The sequence below is a fragment of the Pelecanus crispus genome, chromosome 10 (assembly GCF_030463565.1).
Source record: "Pelecanus crispus isolate bPelCri1 chromosome 10, bPelCri1.pri, whole genome shotgun sequence".
Taxonomy (NCBI): domain Eukaryota; kingdom Metazoa; phylum Chordata; class Aves; order Pelecaniformes; family Pelecanidae; genus Pelecanus; species Pelecanus crispus.
Genome location: NC_134652.1, coordinates 39316899 through 39330304, shown reverse-complemented (window position 1 = coordinate 39330304; position 13406 = coordinate 39316899). Strand labels below are relative to the sequence as shown.

Below are 13406 nucleotides of genomic sequence, written 5' to 3'. Positions count from 1 at the left end.
TGTGTCCCCAAAGGTCATGTATCTTTCAAAAAATTGCATTCCAAACCCAGTTTCGAAAGGCCACAAAAACTTTCCAAAAATTGAAAAAAATCTAAGAAAATTAAAAATGTACAAATGTTAAAATCTCTGAAAAATTCAAGCAAGTCCAAAGCTCCCTTGTCCTCCTGTGCTGTCATGCAGACTGGTAGTCAGCAACATCTTCAGATGTTTCCTTGAATGCCAAGTGCTCTGGTTCACTCATTCACAGCCAGACAGAAACTGCATCCCCCAGCACTATGGGCAGATAAAACCCATACATGGTGGACGTTCACTCCCATGACTCACACCGTGTTCACACCAGTCCTGTCAGGATCCAGTACTAACAGCAGCACCGGTGAGAAAGCAGTCCAATGGTTCACCTTGCAGTTGCTTTCAGTCATCCCTTCCTCCATCTCTCCCCTTCAGTGGGTGTTTGTTGTTACAAGAGGAAAATAGAATAATTTTTAAAACCTATGCAATAAGCTTGGCTTTTAAACTCAGAATTCTTAATTTTTAACCCAATTTTGTAGATGGGTTTTTTTAATTGCTTTTAGACAGATAAGAGAAATGTATTGTTTCTCCAGTAATGACCTTCACTTTGAAGCCTGGACTGTGCTGTGGTGCTGAGCCTAACAAGCCCTCTACACCATCTCCCTTGTTAGCTGATACTCAGTACATGCTGTATGCTGCAGCCCTTCCCTGTTCGGGGCCAGATGCTGGGCCAAGCTTGCAGCTGCCCAACACAAACCCCTTCTGTAACCCTCTGCCTGGCTGGGGGTGCCAACGCAGACCAGATGTCCCATCAGCTGCAGGCTGTAACCTGCACAGGTGTCCTTTTGGCAGATGGCAGATAAACCTGCCAGCAACAAAATGCTGATGCTTCGAGATCTGACTGTGGCTGTTTTTCCTGACTCGCTCATGCCTTTATAGTCATGTGTAGTAATTCACCCTGAATTGAGGTCATTCTGAGGCCCTCCCAGCCCGATTTTATCAGTGTTGCAGGAGAGGTGGGGAGCATCCCTGGGGCTGCAGCACTGGAAATAGTGAGATAGTCTGGTCTGGTGCAGAGAGCGGTGAGGGGATGGAGGAGGAGTACATCTGCATCCCGGTGGTGCACAAAGCCTCAGCAGATGTCCTGATCCTCTCTGGAAAGTCTCCATCCCACAGCAAGAGCCATGTCATGGTCTGCATGTTGGAAATCTCTGGGAACACCTAGCTGAAGGATCAGCTCCTGCTCTGTTCTCTTTCCATCAGACTCAAGGAATAGGGAAAGTAATATGGCCCCAGACTTGATGCAAGGACCAGGAGTGGCCATAACTCCACCAGGATCCTCTCTGATGTCCTGTCCCCAAAAGGAAGGCAAGTTATGTTGGCATTAATATATGCTGGGAGGAAGAGGGAGTGATTTCTTGTCTCAGCATATTTGAACCTGTTTTTCCACCTTTCCTTCTCTCCCTGCAGGGGAAAAATCAGACTCTCGTCTGAGTCACCACTCACACGAGGGTGAGCCAGGCTGGGAGGGCTTCTGGCACTGCCTCCAGCTAGTCTTTACTAAAGACCAGTCATTACAGCTTCAAACTGAGGTGGAATTATTTAGGCTTTCCAAAGAATGCATGTTCATATTTCAGCAAGCATGGCTTGGCCAGACCTGGCAGGTATCGGCACCAGGAAAGGTGACAGGAGCCCTCGGTGTGCAAAGCCAGCACTGGGTTGCTGCAGCATGCCAGTGCACAGGCATGTTGGCAAGGAGCGGAGAGGTGGCCTCAAAGGCAGTGTTGCCAAAAACAATGCCCACAGTTTGTGCCACCCCTCACCGTCCCTGCAGGGAGCTCCTCAGCCACTGGGCAGCAGCTGGCCAAAAGCATTGCCAGCTAGGAAGGGGTGAAGTCAGCGGGAGAAGTGCAGGACGGGCAAAAAACACCTAACAAGGGCTGTGATGAGTGCACACGGAGATAACTGGAGGTAACTGAAAATTGGTTGGGCATAGACACCCAGCAAAGTCACCTCTCACTGTGGATCAGATGGACATCCTTTGTGCTCAGTAAGAAAAGACACATCCTCCCACCAAAACTGCACCCCATGGACAATGAGAGTGAAAGGTAGCTTCATCCCTGGCTTCTTCCCTTCCAGGGGATGGACTTCTTTTTCATTTTTTAAAGAGCACCCCCAGCAGTCATTATGGGAATTGGGAGGTTTTGCATTTCCAGGCAGCAGATCATTACACATTGGGAGGCAGCAAGAAGAGCCAACAAGAGCTGGATGGGTTTCCCGCAGGAGCTTGCTGGGATGAGCTAGGCTGGCCCCATGCACCCCGCTGTGCCCCATGCACCCCGCAGCACCCTGAGCACCAACACCAGCCCCATGAACCAACACCAGCCCCTTGCACTAATGCCAGCCCCGTGCACCAAAGCCAGCCCCAGTACAGGTGGAGAGTGGTCCAGAGGCTGCACATCCTCCAGTCCATAGTCGTCACAGGTGACGTCAGGTGACGCTGTGCCACATCAGGTGGAAATAATCAATTCGTTACAGCTCTCAACTCTTCCGTAGTGCCACGAAAATGTTCCCAAGTGAGCCCAGGTGGTAAGGGTGTCTCCTTTCAGAGCAGACTCCAGCCCTCAGGTAAATTACATGTTGACAGGAGGAGGATTAGAGGGAGTGACAACCCGTGACACTCCCAAATGCATGGAGTGGAAGGAATAACAGCCTGACGTATGGTGTGTGAGAGTGGCATGCTCGGGTGGCGGGGACCTCCTGCTTGGCTGACATCAGGAAGAAAGGCGCCTATGCCTCTTGCGCTGCAGCCCCTGAACCGTGACGGCTAATCGTTCCTCCTTGGGTGCCTCTGCCTTTGCACATGCTGCCAGCGAGGGGCCATCCCTGGGCACAGCAGGAGAGAGCTGTAGGTAGTTGAAAAGCCCCGCGGATGGGACGGCGGGGCTTCCCTGGGAGCGCTGGGTCTGAAGGAAATTCGTTTCTTCTTGCGGGAGGGGCAGTGGGAGCACTCGGGGGTCAGGACCGTGCTGCTGGTGGAAGAGGTTTCACCCTGCTACACCTCTCGGAGGTTACCAGGAGCTCTCAAGGTCTGCTGAGCTGAGCAACCCTTCACAAAGGGAATATTTTTGCAGATTGGCTGTTGGGAAGAAAGGGCAAAGCTCTTCCCTTGAATTTGCATGCTATACTCCTGACACTATACCACAAAAATGTTTCCTGTCTCTCCTTGCTTTGCTGAAAGGCTCAGTCTTAAAGGAATGAGACTAGAGTCTCCTGGGGCCGGGCAGCTGCGGGAGGGCTGTGTTGAGTGAGCATGGCTGCCATCCTTGCTGTGCCTCCCTCCTCTGCCCATGTCTCCCAGAGACCCATGTGCTCCTCAGGAGCACCCTGGGAACGATCCCTCAACTGCCTTCCCCTGGGGAAGGAGAGTCCCACTGCATAGCAGGGATGTTGGCAGTGACAGGTGATGCAACGAGGAGGTCCTGGCCCTGAATCACAGCCGGGGGGATCAGGGTGGAGGTGGGGAACCCTTCTTCCCCAGAGTGGGGAGCAGCCAAGGGAGATGGGGTGTCACCACTCTGGAGCAGGGGTCAGGGCTCTGCTGGGCCAAGCCACAGCCACCACAACCTCATGCTGGCAATACCCTGCTGTGAGCAGGAGAGTGGACAAGGGGTGTCCCGAGGTCCGCTCCAGCAGAGCAGCAGTGTGTGTGTGTGATCTTCCATGTATCTGCTCTGCAGGCAGCAGAGGGAGCAGGTGGCCTTCTCCCCAGCTGCCAAACCACCTCTTGCAGCATGGGAAGATGGTGCCTCCAGCAGAAGAGAGCGGGGATGATGAGGGTTAGCTGGGAAAAAACAGAAACCTGCTCGCAGTTCTCCTATCTTTTCCCAAGAAGATATTTTGCAGGGAAGCAATGGGGTGGATGCAAGACACCTGACACTGGTATCTGGCCATGGTCACTGCTTCCCACACCACCCAGCATAAGCACATGCATTTGGCAGGGATTTGGCAGGGCTCTTTGCTGTGGGCTTCATGCAATTTAAGCATTTAAGCACATCACACTAGAACTGAGGCAGTATTTCTGTTGCAAATTTGTTGTCTCCAACAAATAAAGTGATAGTAAGAGGGTTTGTAGTAGGAACATACCAAAACAGATACTTCAAAACCCTTCCCAGGAAGAACAGCAGGTCTCCTGGGACAGTATTTCACTTGGGTTTGCAAAAAGAACTCAAGTGTGTCCCGGGGTCTTCTTCAGCCATAAGGAGAACCCAACCAAATCACATTATTTGATTTCATATTAAGAACAAAACCTCCATGGTCCTGAAACACAAAATTGGGTGGTTTACTCCTGATTAGTTTTTATCAGTTTAACCAAATAATCTATTCTTCTGACCATCACAACCCCATTTTAAATGAATAGTCTATAATCACCCCCTCGAAGACGAGATTCACCTGGGACGGTATAGCTGTATACATACACACGCATTTTTCTAATACAAGGTTCTGATGGAGAATGTATGATTAAAATGTGATGGAGTTTGGACTATGGCATTGTTCAAGATAAGGAAAATGAGCCATTTTGGGACCAGTTAGAGGATCTGAAATTTATAATTATTTCACCTGTTGAGAGGTGAAACAAAACAGAACTACGAACAGAAGTGTAGTGCAGGCCAAGTGAAGCGCATGCAATCCCTAGCTTCTGTGTCAGTTCCTTCAATGTCTCTCACGCTCATCATGTTGACAATGTTTTGCAGAGTGCCATGATGTGGCTGTTCATCACCGTTGTTTATTTAATGTGCATCAATGAAAAGTCAGATGCAAGCCCTGAAGTGTTCATGGATGTTGTAAGTCCTGATTTCTCTCCCTTCTTCTGCTTGGGCATGCAAGCTACCTATGCTGCCATAGTCTGGGCAGGACCCATGGTCCCTATGTGTGTATCGTCACCAGAGTTTGGTACCAGGGTTTTATTAGAGCTTTTGTCTTCCTGTGCTTACATACATGGAGATTTATGGTAGATATTTATGGAGGAGTTTGGTCCAAATCAACAGGTTTGGTCAACACAGCTGTCTCAGGCTTGGAGCTTCACTGTCATTGCTGCCCTGCTCTTCACAAACATTGATTGCAACATGAAAAGCAACAATGGGTCTTTCTTTACCGGACCTGCTCAGGGAGTGAGGGAAACTCACACCTGCCAAAAATTTTAGCTGAACTCATGACATCACTGCAGCATTGGTAGAAGGGACATTGGGAGGTCCCTACTACACCCTCCTGCTGACAGCAGGAGTCACCACCCCCAGCTCAGGGCAGCCACTGTTGGCTTCACCCAGACGGTCTCTCTGACCCACTCTGGGACAGAAACCCCCACCTCCCTGGGGACCTGTCCCACACTGTCCTTCCCTTCCTACAGGGTGAAATTGTCTGCTACCACGGGTACCCCTACGAGGAGCATGAAGTGGTGACAGATGATGGCTATTACCTCACCATGCAGAGGATTCCTCACAGCAGAGACAATCCAGGAAACACGAGCACCTCCCACAAAGCAGAAGCACAGGGCTCCAGCATGTTCTGTCCCTGTAAGTGCCACGAGAAGGTCTGCCTGCCTGTCCAGGGACCCTGAGACCTTTGCTGGGCTGGAGTAGGCCATGGCCAGGGCTCCCTTGTCATAGGCTGGGTCCTCAAGGAGACAACTTCCCCTGTAGAATTAGCCTCAGGAGCAAAGAAATGCAGGTGCCCACCACACCGACCTTCTTGTTCTGAGAGGATCTGCTCCAAAGAGGAAGGAAAAGATAAGGAGAATGAACAGGACAGAGAAATCTTGCCCCAGGTTTTACCCCAGCTCAAAGCCAGCCAGTGGAGCAGCAAAAAGTCATTTGTCAGCAAAAAACCTCCCCATGTGCCCAGTCCAATGCCATCTCACCATTTCAGTTCCTTTCTTATCTTCACTTGAACTGCTGTTTCAAAGTAGAGGGGGTGATGCCCCATTCTTGTCAGGGTGTCCCTCTCTTAGGAAGCAGGAGAACTGGCATATGAACATGGCTAACAACTGTAAAAAGCCAGATTTCCCTTCCGGACACTTTGTCCTCAGCTGTCCAGGGTGGAAGTGTGAGTCTTATATTGAGGGTCTAAAAACCAACAGAAAAAAGAGGAGATAAAGGGGGTGGGGCAGGGGGGAAGAAAGGAAGGTCACTTTCATCTTTCATTTCAACTTTTTCATGCTGCAACCTGTGGTCACCCTACCATATGAATTCAGGTATCTTTGTGATGACCCTGTTGTGGCTGTGAAGTTGGACGTGCTTTGAGCAGGGGATTGGAGCAGACCTCCAGAGGTCCTTTCCAAAATAAACCTTTCCATAATCTCTCTTCCCCTCTCTTCCTACAGCACTTCAGGCTTTCTGGTCCTTTGTAAAAAAGATCTTAAGTTAGTTCTGGGGAGCTGAGACTTGCCCATATGGCTTAAAGTGGGCAGAATTGGGTGGAGAAGGTGCTCTTGATCCCTCCAATACCCCTGTCTCTTGCAATGGGGCATCATGGTGTTGCCGTGGGAGGTACTTAGACTCTGCTGTGTTTTCAATCAATGTCTTCTGGTCAGAACCAGAGTACCTGAGCCCAACAAAAGGCACCTTGAGGAGGGCGGTCTCCATGGAAAGGGCACAGCCAGTGTCCAGAAAGACATGAGGCTTGGTTTCTTTCTTCCTGGGAGCATGATTTACTGAGCTCCGTTCAGTGTGGAGTCCAATGCTATTTTTCAGCTTCATTACATTGATTTTCTCTGCCCTGGGATGACCAAAGAGCCTACTTCAAAAACACCTCTCCAAAGAGGCTGAGGACATAGGTTACTATCTCCCTGCACTGGAGTGACTTCCCCAGAGGGTTATTGCCAAAACAATACCTGGATGTGAATGGTCAATTTTGCTAGTTGTCAGAGAAAATGATCCTCCTCTTCTTTCTTCAGCTCCAAAGCCTGTGGTCCTCCTGCAGCATGGTCTGTTGTTGGAGGGAAGCAACTGGGTTAACAACTTGCCCAAAAGCAGCCTGGGCTTCATCCTTGCCGACGCTGGCTACGATGTCTGGATCGGAAACAGCCGGGGGAACAGCTGGTCACGAAAGCACAAAGCGTTTGAGTTTCACCACCAGGAATACTCAGCTTACAGGTATTTTCTGTGAAACTGAAGGGTGGGCAGGTACCTGGTACCCTCAGCAGTGTCTGTAGGCTGGAGGAGCGGCGCCACTGACAGTCGCACCATCTGCCAGTGGGCATAAACCAACACCACCAAGACGCCATAGGGATGCCCATACCTGCCAGAATCCTTGCCTGTTCCCCAAATAGTCATGACACTACTTGCTGTGTCCTGCCCGTCACTCTCAAAGTCAGCAACAGTAATTTTGTCATGTGCCCGTCTCCATTGCAGCTTTCATGAGATGGCCATGTATGACCTTCCAGCGACGATCAACTATATTCTGCAGAAAACTGGACAGGAGCAGTTATACTACGTGGCTTACTCTCAAGGCACCACCACAGGTACTTAGGAGGAGATCAGACCACTGTCAGAGTTACGTTAGCTGTGGACCCCCAGTTTGGGAGTGTTCTTCTGAGAGCCTGAACAGGGAGGGTAACGTCTGGGCACATCCAAACAAAGAAAGGAAAAGAGCAGGTAAAAATCCCTGTTTGCTTTAACAGAACAGTTTTGAGCAGTGACAGCCCAAAAACAGTTGCTGCAATGCCTTTTGGTGCATCCCACTGCTGCCAAGAGCCCCGAGAAGGGCTTGCAGGAGCTGCAGCTGAGCTGAGCAGTCAAGCTGGGAGATGAAATGCATCAGCAGCAAAGGCTTCAGGTCAAGTCACCAACCTGCTAGATCTACCTCCGAGGGTCCTTCTGATGGGCACACACGTCTGGGAGTCAACAGCTTCATTAAGAAATAAGATGGCAGGGTCTGCTTCTTTCTCCCTCCCACAGGTTTCATTGCATTTTCGTCCATTCCTGAACTGGATCGCAAAATCAAGATGTTCTTTGCCTTGGCTCCTGTCACCACAAACTCAAATATGAAGTCACCCTTGGTAAAGCTGTTTGACCTTCCCGAGGGGCTCATTAAGGTACGTCCTTGCCACATGCTCATCTCGTGTGAAGGGGAAGGAGGGAACAGGAAGGTCTCATCACCTGAGACATGCAGTGCTTGTACATCACTTCCATTTCCCTGCCCTCTGTTTGCCCTCTGCATTGAGCAGGTACATTTGTGCCTACACTCTTGAGCCTGCGGGGCATTAAACAGTGTAAAGCATCCTCCTGTCCAGCCCTAGTAAGAGAAAAACTATTTCTAGATATTGGTTTTGGGTCCATCCTCCTAGGAGAAACCTCTCCTAGGAGAAACCTCTCCTAGGAAGATCAGGGCTCTTCCAGAGCCATGGCCAATTCTGAAAATGCCAACGCACAGCAAAGCTGTGGCAAGGAAGACGGCAACTTTCAGGGGTGAGCAGAGGGGTGGCAAACATCTGGAGGTAAAAGAGGAACATGAACCACACTGATCAATGTCTTTGACTTTCACAGCTCATTTTAGGACACACAGTGGCCTTCGATAAGGGCAAGATCTTGCAGAAAGTCATTTCCAGTCTGTGCAGATATCCCATCTTTAAAACATTTTGCTCCTTGGTCCTTTACTTGCCTGGTGGGTTTACCGACAGCTTAAATATGGTATGTACACTCCAGCTTACCTTTTAAGCAATCCAGTTTCTCATTGTTTGAGCCCAAGTTGTCAACTAGCTGCTGCCTTCTGGCCTTTTGCAACTTCAATTCATCAAAGAATCTGGCCATTGCATCAGCATTTTGCAGTCTGGCCATTGCACTGGCCATTGCAATGCTCTTGCATTGACACCAGAGGGAAGCCCAGACTGCACACAAGGCCATCCATACACTGGGCACGTTGTGTCCCCAGCGGGGATGATGCTGAAAGGGAGAGTGGAGAAATTCATTCGGCACTCCTGGTACTCCCTGGGTTTCTCTTTCACTAAGTAATTTGTAATTTCACATGTGTTTTAATAACAAAATGGGCTCTTACGGAACACACTCCCCTTCAATACAGTACTAGGAGAGGTGGACCCTCAGACTTTTCAGTCTGCCATCCCTCAGAACATATTTATCCCCAAATCACAGCCTTTACCTGTGCTCCACTGCACTGAACACAGAGTCATAGAAAAATTCAGGCTGGAGGCACCAGGGTGGGGGTATCTGGCCTGACCCTGTTCCCACCAGGGCCAACACTACAGCAACAGTAGGTTGTTTGGGGACATGTCCAGCCCAGGAAGGGCTATTTCCTTGGGGTCAGCCAAGATTTCAAGGTCCAGATCCTGCCACAAACCGCTCATGTGAGTAAAATTGGAGACGGGGCCACATAGAGTACCAAGCAATAATAGTTTGAACACAGATGGAGTCAGAGCTGAGCCACTGTTTCTCAAGAAAAGCGTTGGTGTAATTTCTTAATATTCCAAGGAGGAAACACATTAGAAACCATATGTGGTGCTACTGTGATGAGTTGCACATTTTCTTTGCAAAAGGTTACTGAGCACAAGATACAGAGTTTTACTTTGGTTTGAAAACCACCTAGACTCATAACATGACCCAGCATTCCATGGGAATTGCTTGGCTTACTGAAGGGAGCTCTACAGCACCCTTCATGCTGCTGTCTGTGGCGTATGTTTGCACAGCACGTGGCTGAGCTGTGCCTTCACAGAGCTAAAATGAAGCAGTTTGTACAAATGCAAGCTCCAGCTAGTCTGTGTGAGTGAGAGACTTGTGTGGCTACTGAACAGGATCAGTTTTATTTCTAATGGGATTTCCCTGCATGCAGAGAATAAATGCCTCCAATGGTTTCTTGCAGAGCCGCATAGATGTCTACCTGTCCCGCTTCCCTGATTCAACATCCCTAAAAAACATGTTACATTGGCGCCAGGTAATATTTCCTGCTGCAGAATAAGATCGCATGCAACCAGGGCCCATGTTCTGTTCTCTCAGCTGCTGAGGACCTCTTCTCAATGCTTGGGTATAATCCTCCATTGCTCTGCAGGGAGCAGAGCTGTATTAGAGAGAAAGGGGAAAATTGACATGAAACATTGGTGCAGATACAGTTCTTTTGGCCATGCCTTTCAACAGAAGGTGACCAAGAGTCTTTGGAGCTGGTAGGAGATGGAGATGGAAGAGAAACCGGTAATAAACAAGCACAGGAGATGCTAGAGCAAAGGCTAAGAGCTGATGGTTAGTAGACAACTAATCTTACAACAACTCATCATTGAAAACATGCAGAGACTCATATCCTTCTGTTGTAGACATTGACCACGACAGGCAAAGAAAACTTGCGCAAAGGTCTGATTCATGTCGTCTTTGAGTCTAGCTCTTGATTTTACGCTAGGTGCCCTGTGGGTTTCTGGGGCCTCAGCCTCCAGACATCTATGTTCTGCAGCTTGCCAGACACCAGAGAGAGGAGGGATGAAAGACGTGAGCAATGCCAGGCGATCTTGCAGGCCATGCTGAGATCTTCCTGGGGATTGAGCTCTCCTCCCAAAAGACAGTATCACACGTAACAAATAGCATCCTCGAGCCTTGGTGGCAGGAGGGACCAGTGCAGTTCTCTTTTATCTTTCTTATGGTCCCCTCTAATGCATGGATAATAAACACAGCTCTCCTGTTTTTCCAGCTCTATCAAACAGGGGAATTCAAATATTATGATTATGGCAGTGGCAACATGCTTCATTACAACCAGGTAAGAGAAATCCATTCTCATTTGTCAGTTTAAAAAGAGAAAAAAAAGAAAAAAGAAAATTACAATGAAAATATTGCAGTGGCTGAGAATGAATTTTATGGGATTTCTGGAATTCACCTTATATGGTCAAACAGGTTTGTACCTTTAGTACAAAAAAGAGGTCTGTGATGTCGTTCAGTGATGACTCTGGTGAAAAGCGCAGGAGCCCAAGGCATAGTCAGGACCTCTGGTGATAGTTTCTGTACCGTCCCTTGGGATAGGGGAGAAATGTCAAGCAGTAATCAGGAATACTTTGAATTTTTGACTTACCTGTGACCTCTCAGGTTTTCCTTCCTCAAGCCATGCTATTTGTCTTCCAGACCACACCTCCCTTCTATAAGCTGGAAAATATGAAAGCCCCACTTGCTGCATGGTATGGTGGCAGGGACTGGATTTCAGCCCCCGAAGATGTAAATATCATACTGCCTCGTATAACCAACGTGGCATACAAAAAGTGCATTCCTGAATTCGTCCACTTTGATTTCCTTTGGGGTATGCAAGCATATGAGCAAGTGTACAAAGAAATTCTTGAACTGATGGAGAAGAATGCCTAGAGTCGGCCTAGAGTAGTTGTTGGTTTCTCGCTTGACTTCTGGGGCTTCTTTTATTCAAAAAAAAAAGTGAAGAGAAAAAGAAGGGGAGGAAAGGCTCATTAAACTGCTACACTTTGTTTGGATTGATATTACTCTGGCAACTGAGGAAAACAAGCCAATCCAATGACTGTGAAAGCACATAGGATTTAGGTTAAATAGGTTGAGGTACTTGCAGAAGTTGGGCATGGCCCTTGGACTGTGTCACAAATATGATTTTTTACACGGCTTTGGTTTAGCAGCAATTTAGGATTTATTAGTATTTTTGAGATAGATCACAAAATTAGGTTGTATAGTTCTTAACAGCACTTAAGCATCAGCCAATTTAACAGAGCAATTCAATGGAATTTGTTACAATCAAAATAGCGACTTAAAGATTCGAGAATGGCAAGGGTCACACGAAACTTACAGGAGGGTTGCACACACAGGTGGGGTTTAAATCAAATCACACACAGACAGACAAACAGTTCTGAATAAAATTGCACACAGACACACACACAGAGGTTGACCTGTGATTAACACTTCCCTTTTCATGAGTTTCATGAATTACTCATTTTTATGGGCCGGCATTCATCAACGGACAGTCGGTGAACCTTGCAAAATCAGGCTTTTGAGTCCTTGCGAAATTGTCGATGGACGATCCTTCAATCCTCGTGAATCTACCCTGAGAGGTGTCCCAGCTCAGGGGGAGATACTGGGTCACACAGCCCGCTGCGGTCCCGGAGAGCTCAAAAGGTCTCCCTTTGGGATCACTGTTTATAAGATCTCGAGATGATTGGCTTTGGTCAGTATTTTACATTCTGACCAGAGTTTGTGCTGAGTCATTCTGGTACACAATTCAGGCAGCAGATGGCCCAGGTGTGGCCAGGGAGTGTCCAACACCCAAGTCACTGCACTTGTGACCAAGAAAACAGCACAATAAGGCTTTTCCTGGGATCTCAGAGCGGCCCAGGGGGCTGCACCACCAGACTGTGAGTCTCCCAGGTGCCTCACTCATGTGGGTTTCCAGCAACAAGCAATCTCAATGGAATTTGGCTCCCGGTTGCCATTGCAGGCTCTGGCATCCCTTCGCTTGGGTTCCCAGCTGCAAACACCTGGACAGCCACTCAGGTCCCTCCTGGATGCTGGTGTTTCAGGAGAGTAGGTGTGCTTGGATGGGACCACCTGGTGGGTCAAGCAATGAATCCTGCCAGTGTAGCTTTATCCACTTTCTGGTGACTCTTCCATGCCAAAACTCCCCACATCCTGATGTTCATTGCTTTACAGTCAGAAGGAGCTAGAAACCTTCTGCCTGGTGACAATGAAAAGAGCTCATGTTTTTTTTCCATGAGAGCTGTCCATTTTGCTAACATAGGGAACATCTTTCTCAAATTCATGTTGATTTGGATAACACCAGCCTTGCTCGTACACAAAAGGGTTTGCAATAAGTTCTACCAGGAAACATCACTTTGTACCACTTTAAGCTGTATTCTCAAGGCACAAATGCAGATGAGAAAGGTCACCTTTTGCCAACTCTCAGGAAATGCTTTTGTTTTCCTTATGTGGGAGAGAGAAGAAGAGTCTGGTGGAAGCCAGTAATGAGTCTAACTCTGTTTTCAGCTTCTGGATTACACTTCTTAATAATATATTGGTCAGGGGAGCAATTGTGAATTTTCCTGTTTGTGTAACTATATTCTTAAAATATGCCTAGGAGCAAGCAAGGTAAAGGATAAGGCCCTCTTTCCACAAAGATGTACAAATAATAATAATAATAAAAAAAAATAAGATAGGGTCCACTGGGCTCAGTGTGGTTTTACTGCCTTAAATCTCCAGAGGAGTATGGGGGCTTTCAAGCACAGATATCTTCCCATGTACAGGCAAGGAAGAGCTGCTTGTCCAACACTCCTCCTGCTCAGAGATAACTTCCAGTGGCTTGTAACACTGGCAGATGCCCACCGCCCATGATGCAACTAGCTTTCCACACCCTGTGCCCTGCAGGGAAGAGGTGGGTTGCAGAGCTGTCTTAGCAGCACACTTTCA

The 13406-nt window shown here is 48.3% G+C and overlaps 1 protein-coding gene across 1 annotated transcript; it reads left to right on the top strand.

Moving 5' to 3' along the window:
- The first annotated feature begins 4769 nt into the window (after positions 1-4769).
- On the top strand, positions 4770-11351 carry LOC104028373 (lipase member M). Its single transcript, XM_009479384.1, has 9 exons — positions 4770-4853; positions 5417-5582; positions 6962-7160; positions 7419-7528; positions 7965-8101; positions 8553-8696; positions 9880-9951; positions 10693-10758; positions 11118-11351. Exons 1-9 carry the CDS (start codon positions 4770-4772, stop codon positions 11349-11351), a joined length of 1212 nt encoding a protein of 403 aa, XP_009477659.1.
- The last annotated feature ends 2055 nt before the right edge of the window (positions 11352-13406 follow it).

Coding starts and splice junctions, on each gene's coding strand:
- LOC104028373 (XM_009479384.1), top strand. CDS start 4,770: ATGATGTGGCTGTTCATCACCGTTGTTTATTTAATGTGCATCAATGAA. Junction 7,161..7,418: donor CAGGAATACTCAGCTTACAG/GTATTTTCTGTG, acceptor TCTCCATTGCAG/CTTTCATGAGATGGCCATGT. Junction 7,529..7,964: donor CTCTCAAGGCACCACCACAG/GTACTTAGGAGG, acceptor TCCCTCCCACAG/GTTTCATTGCATTTTCGTCC.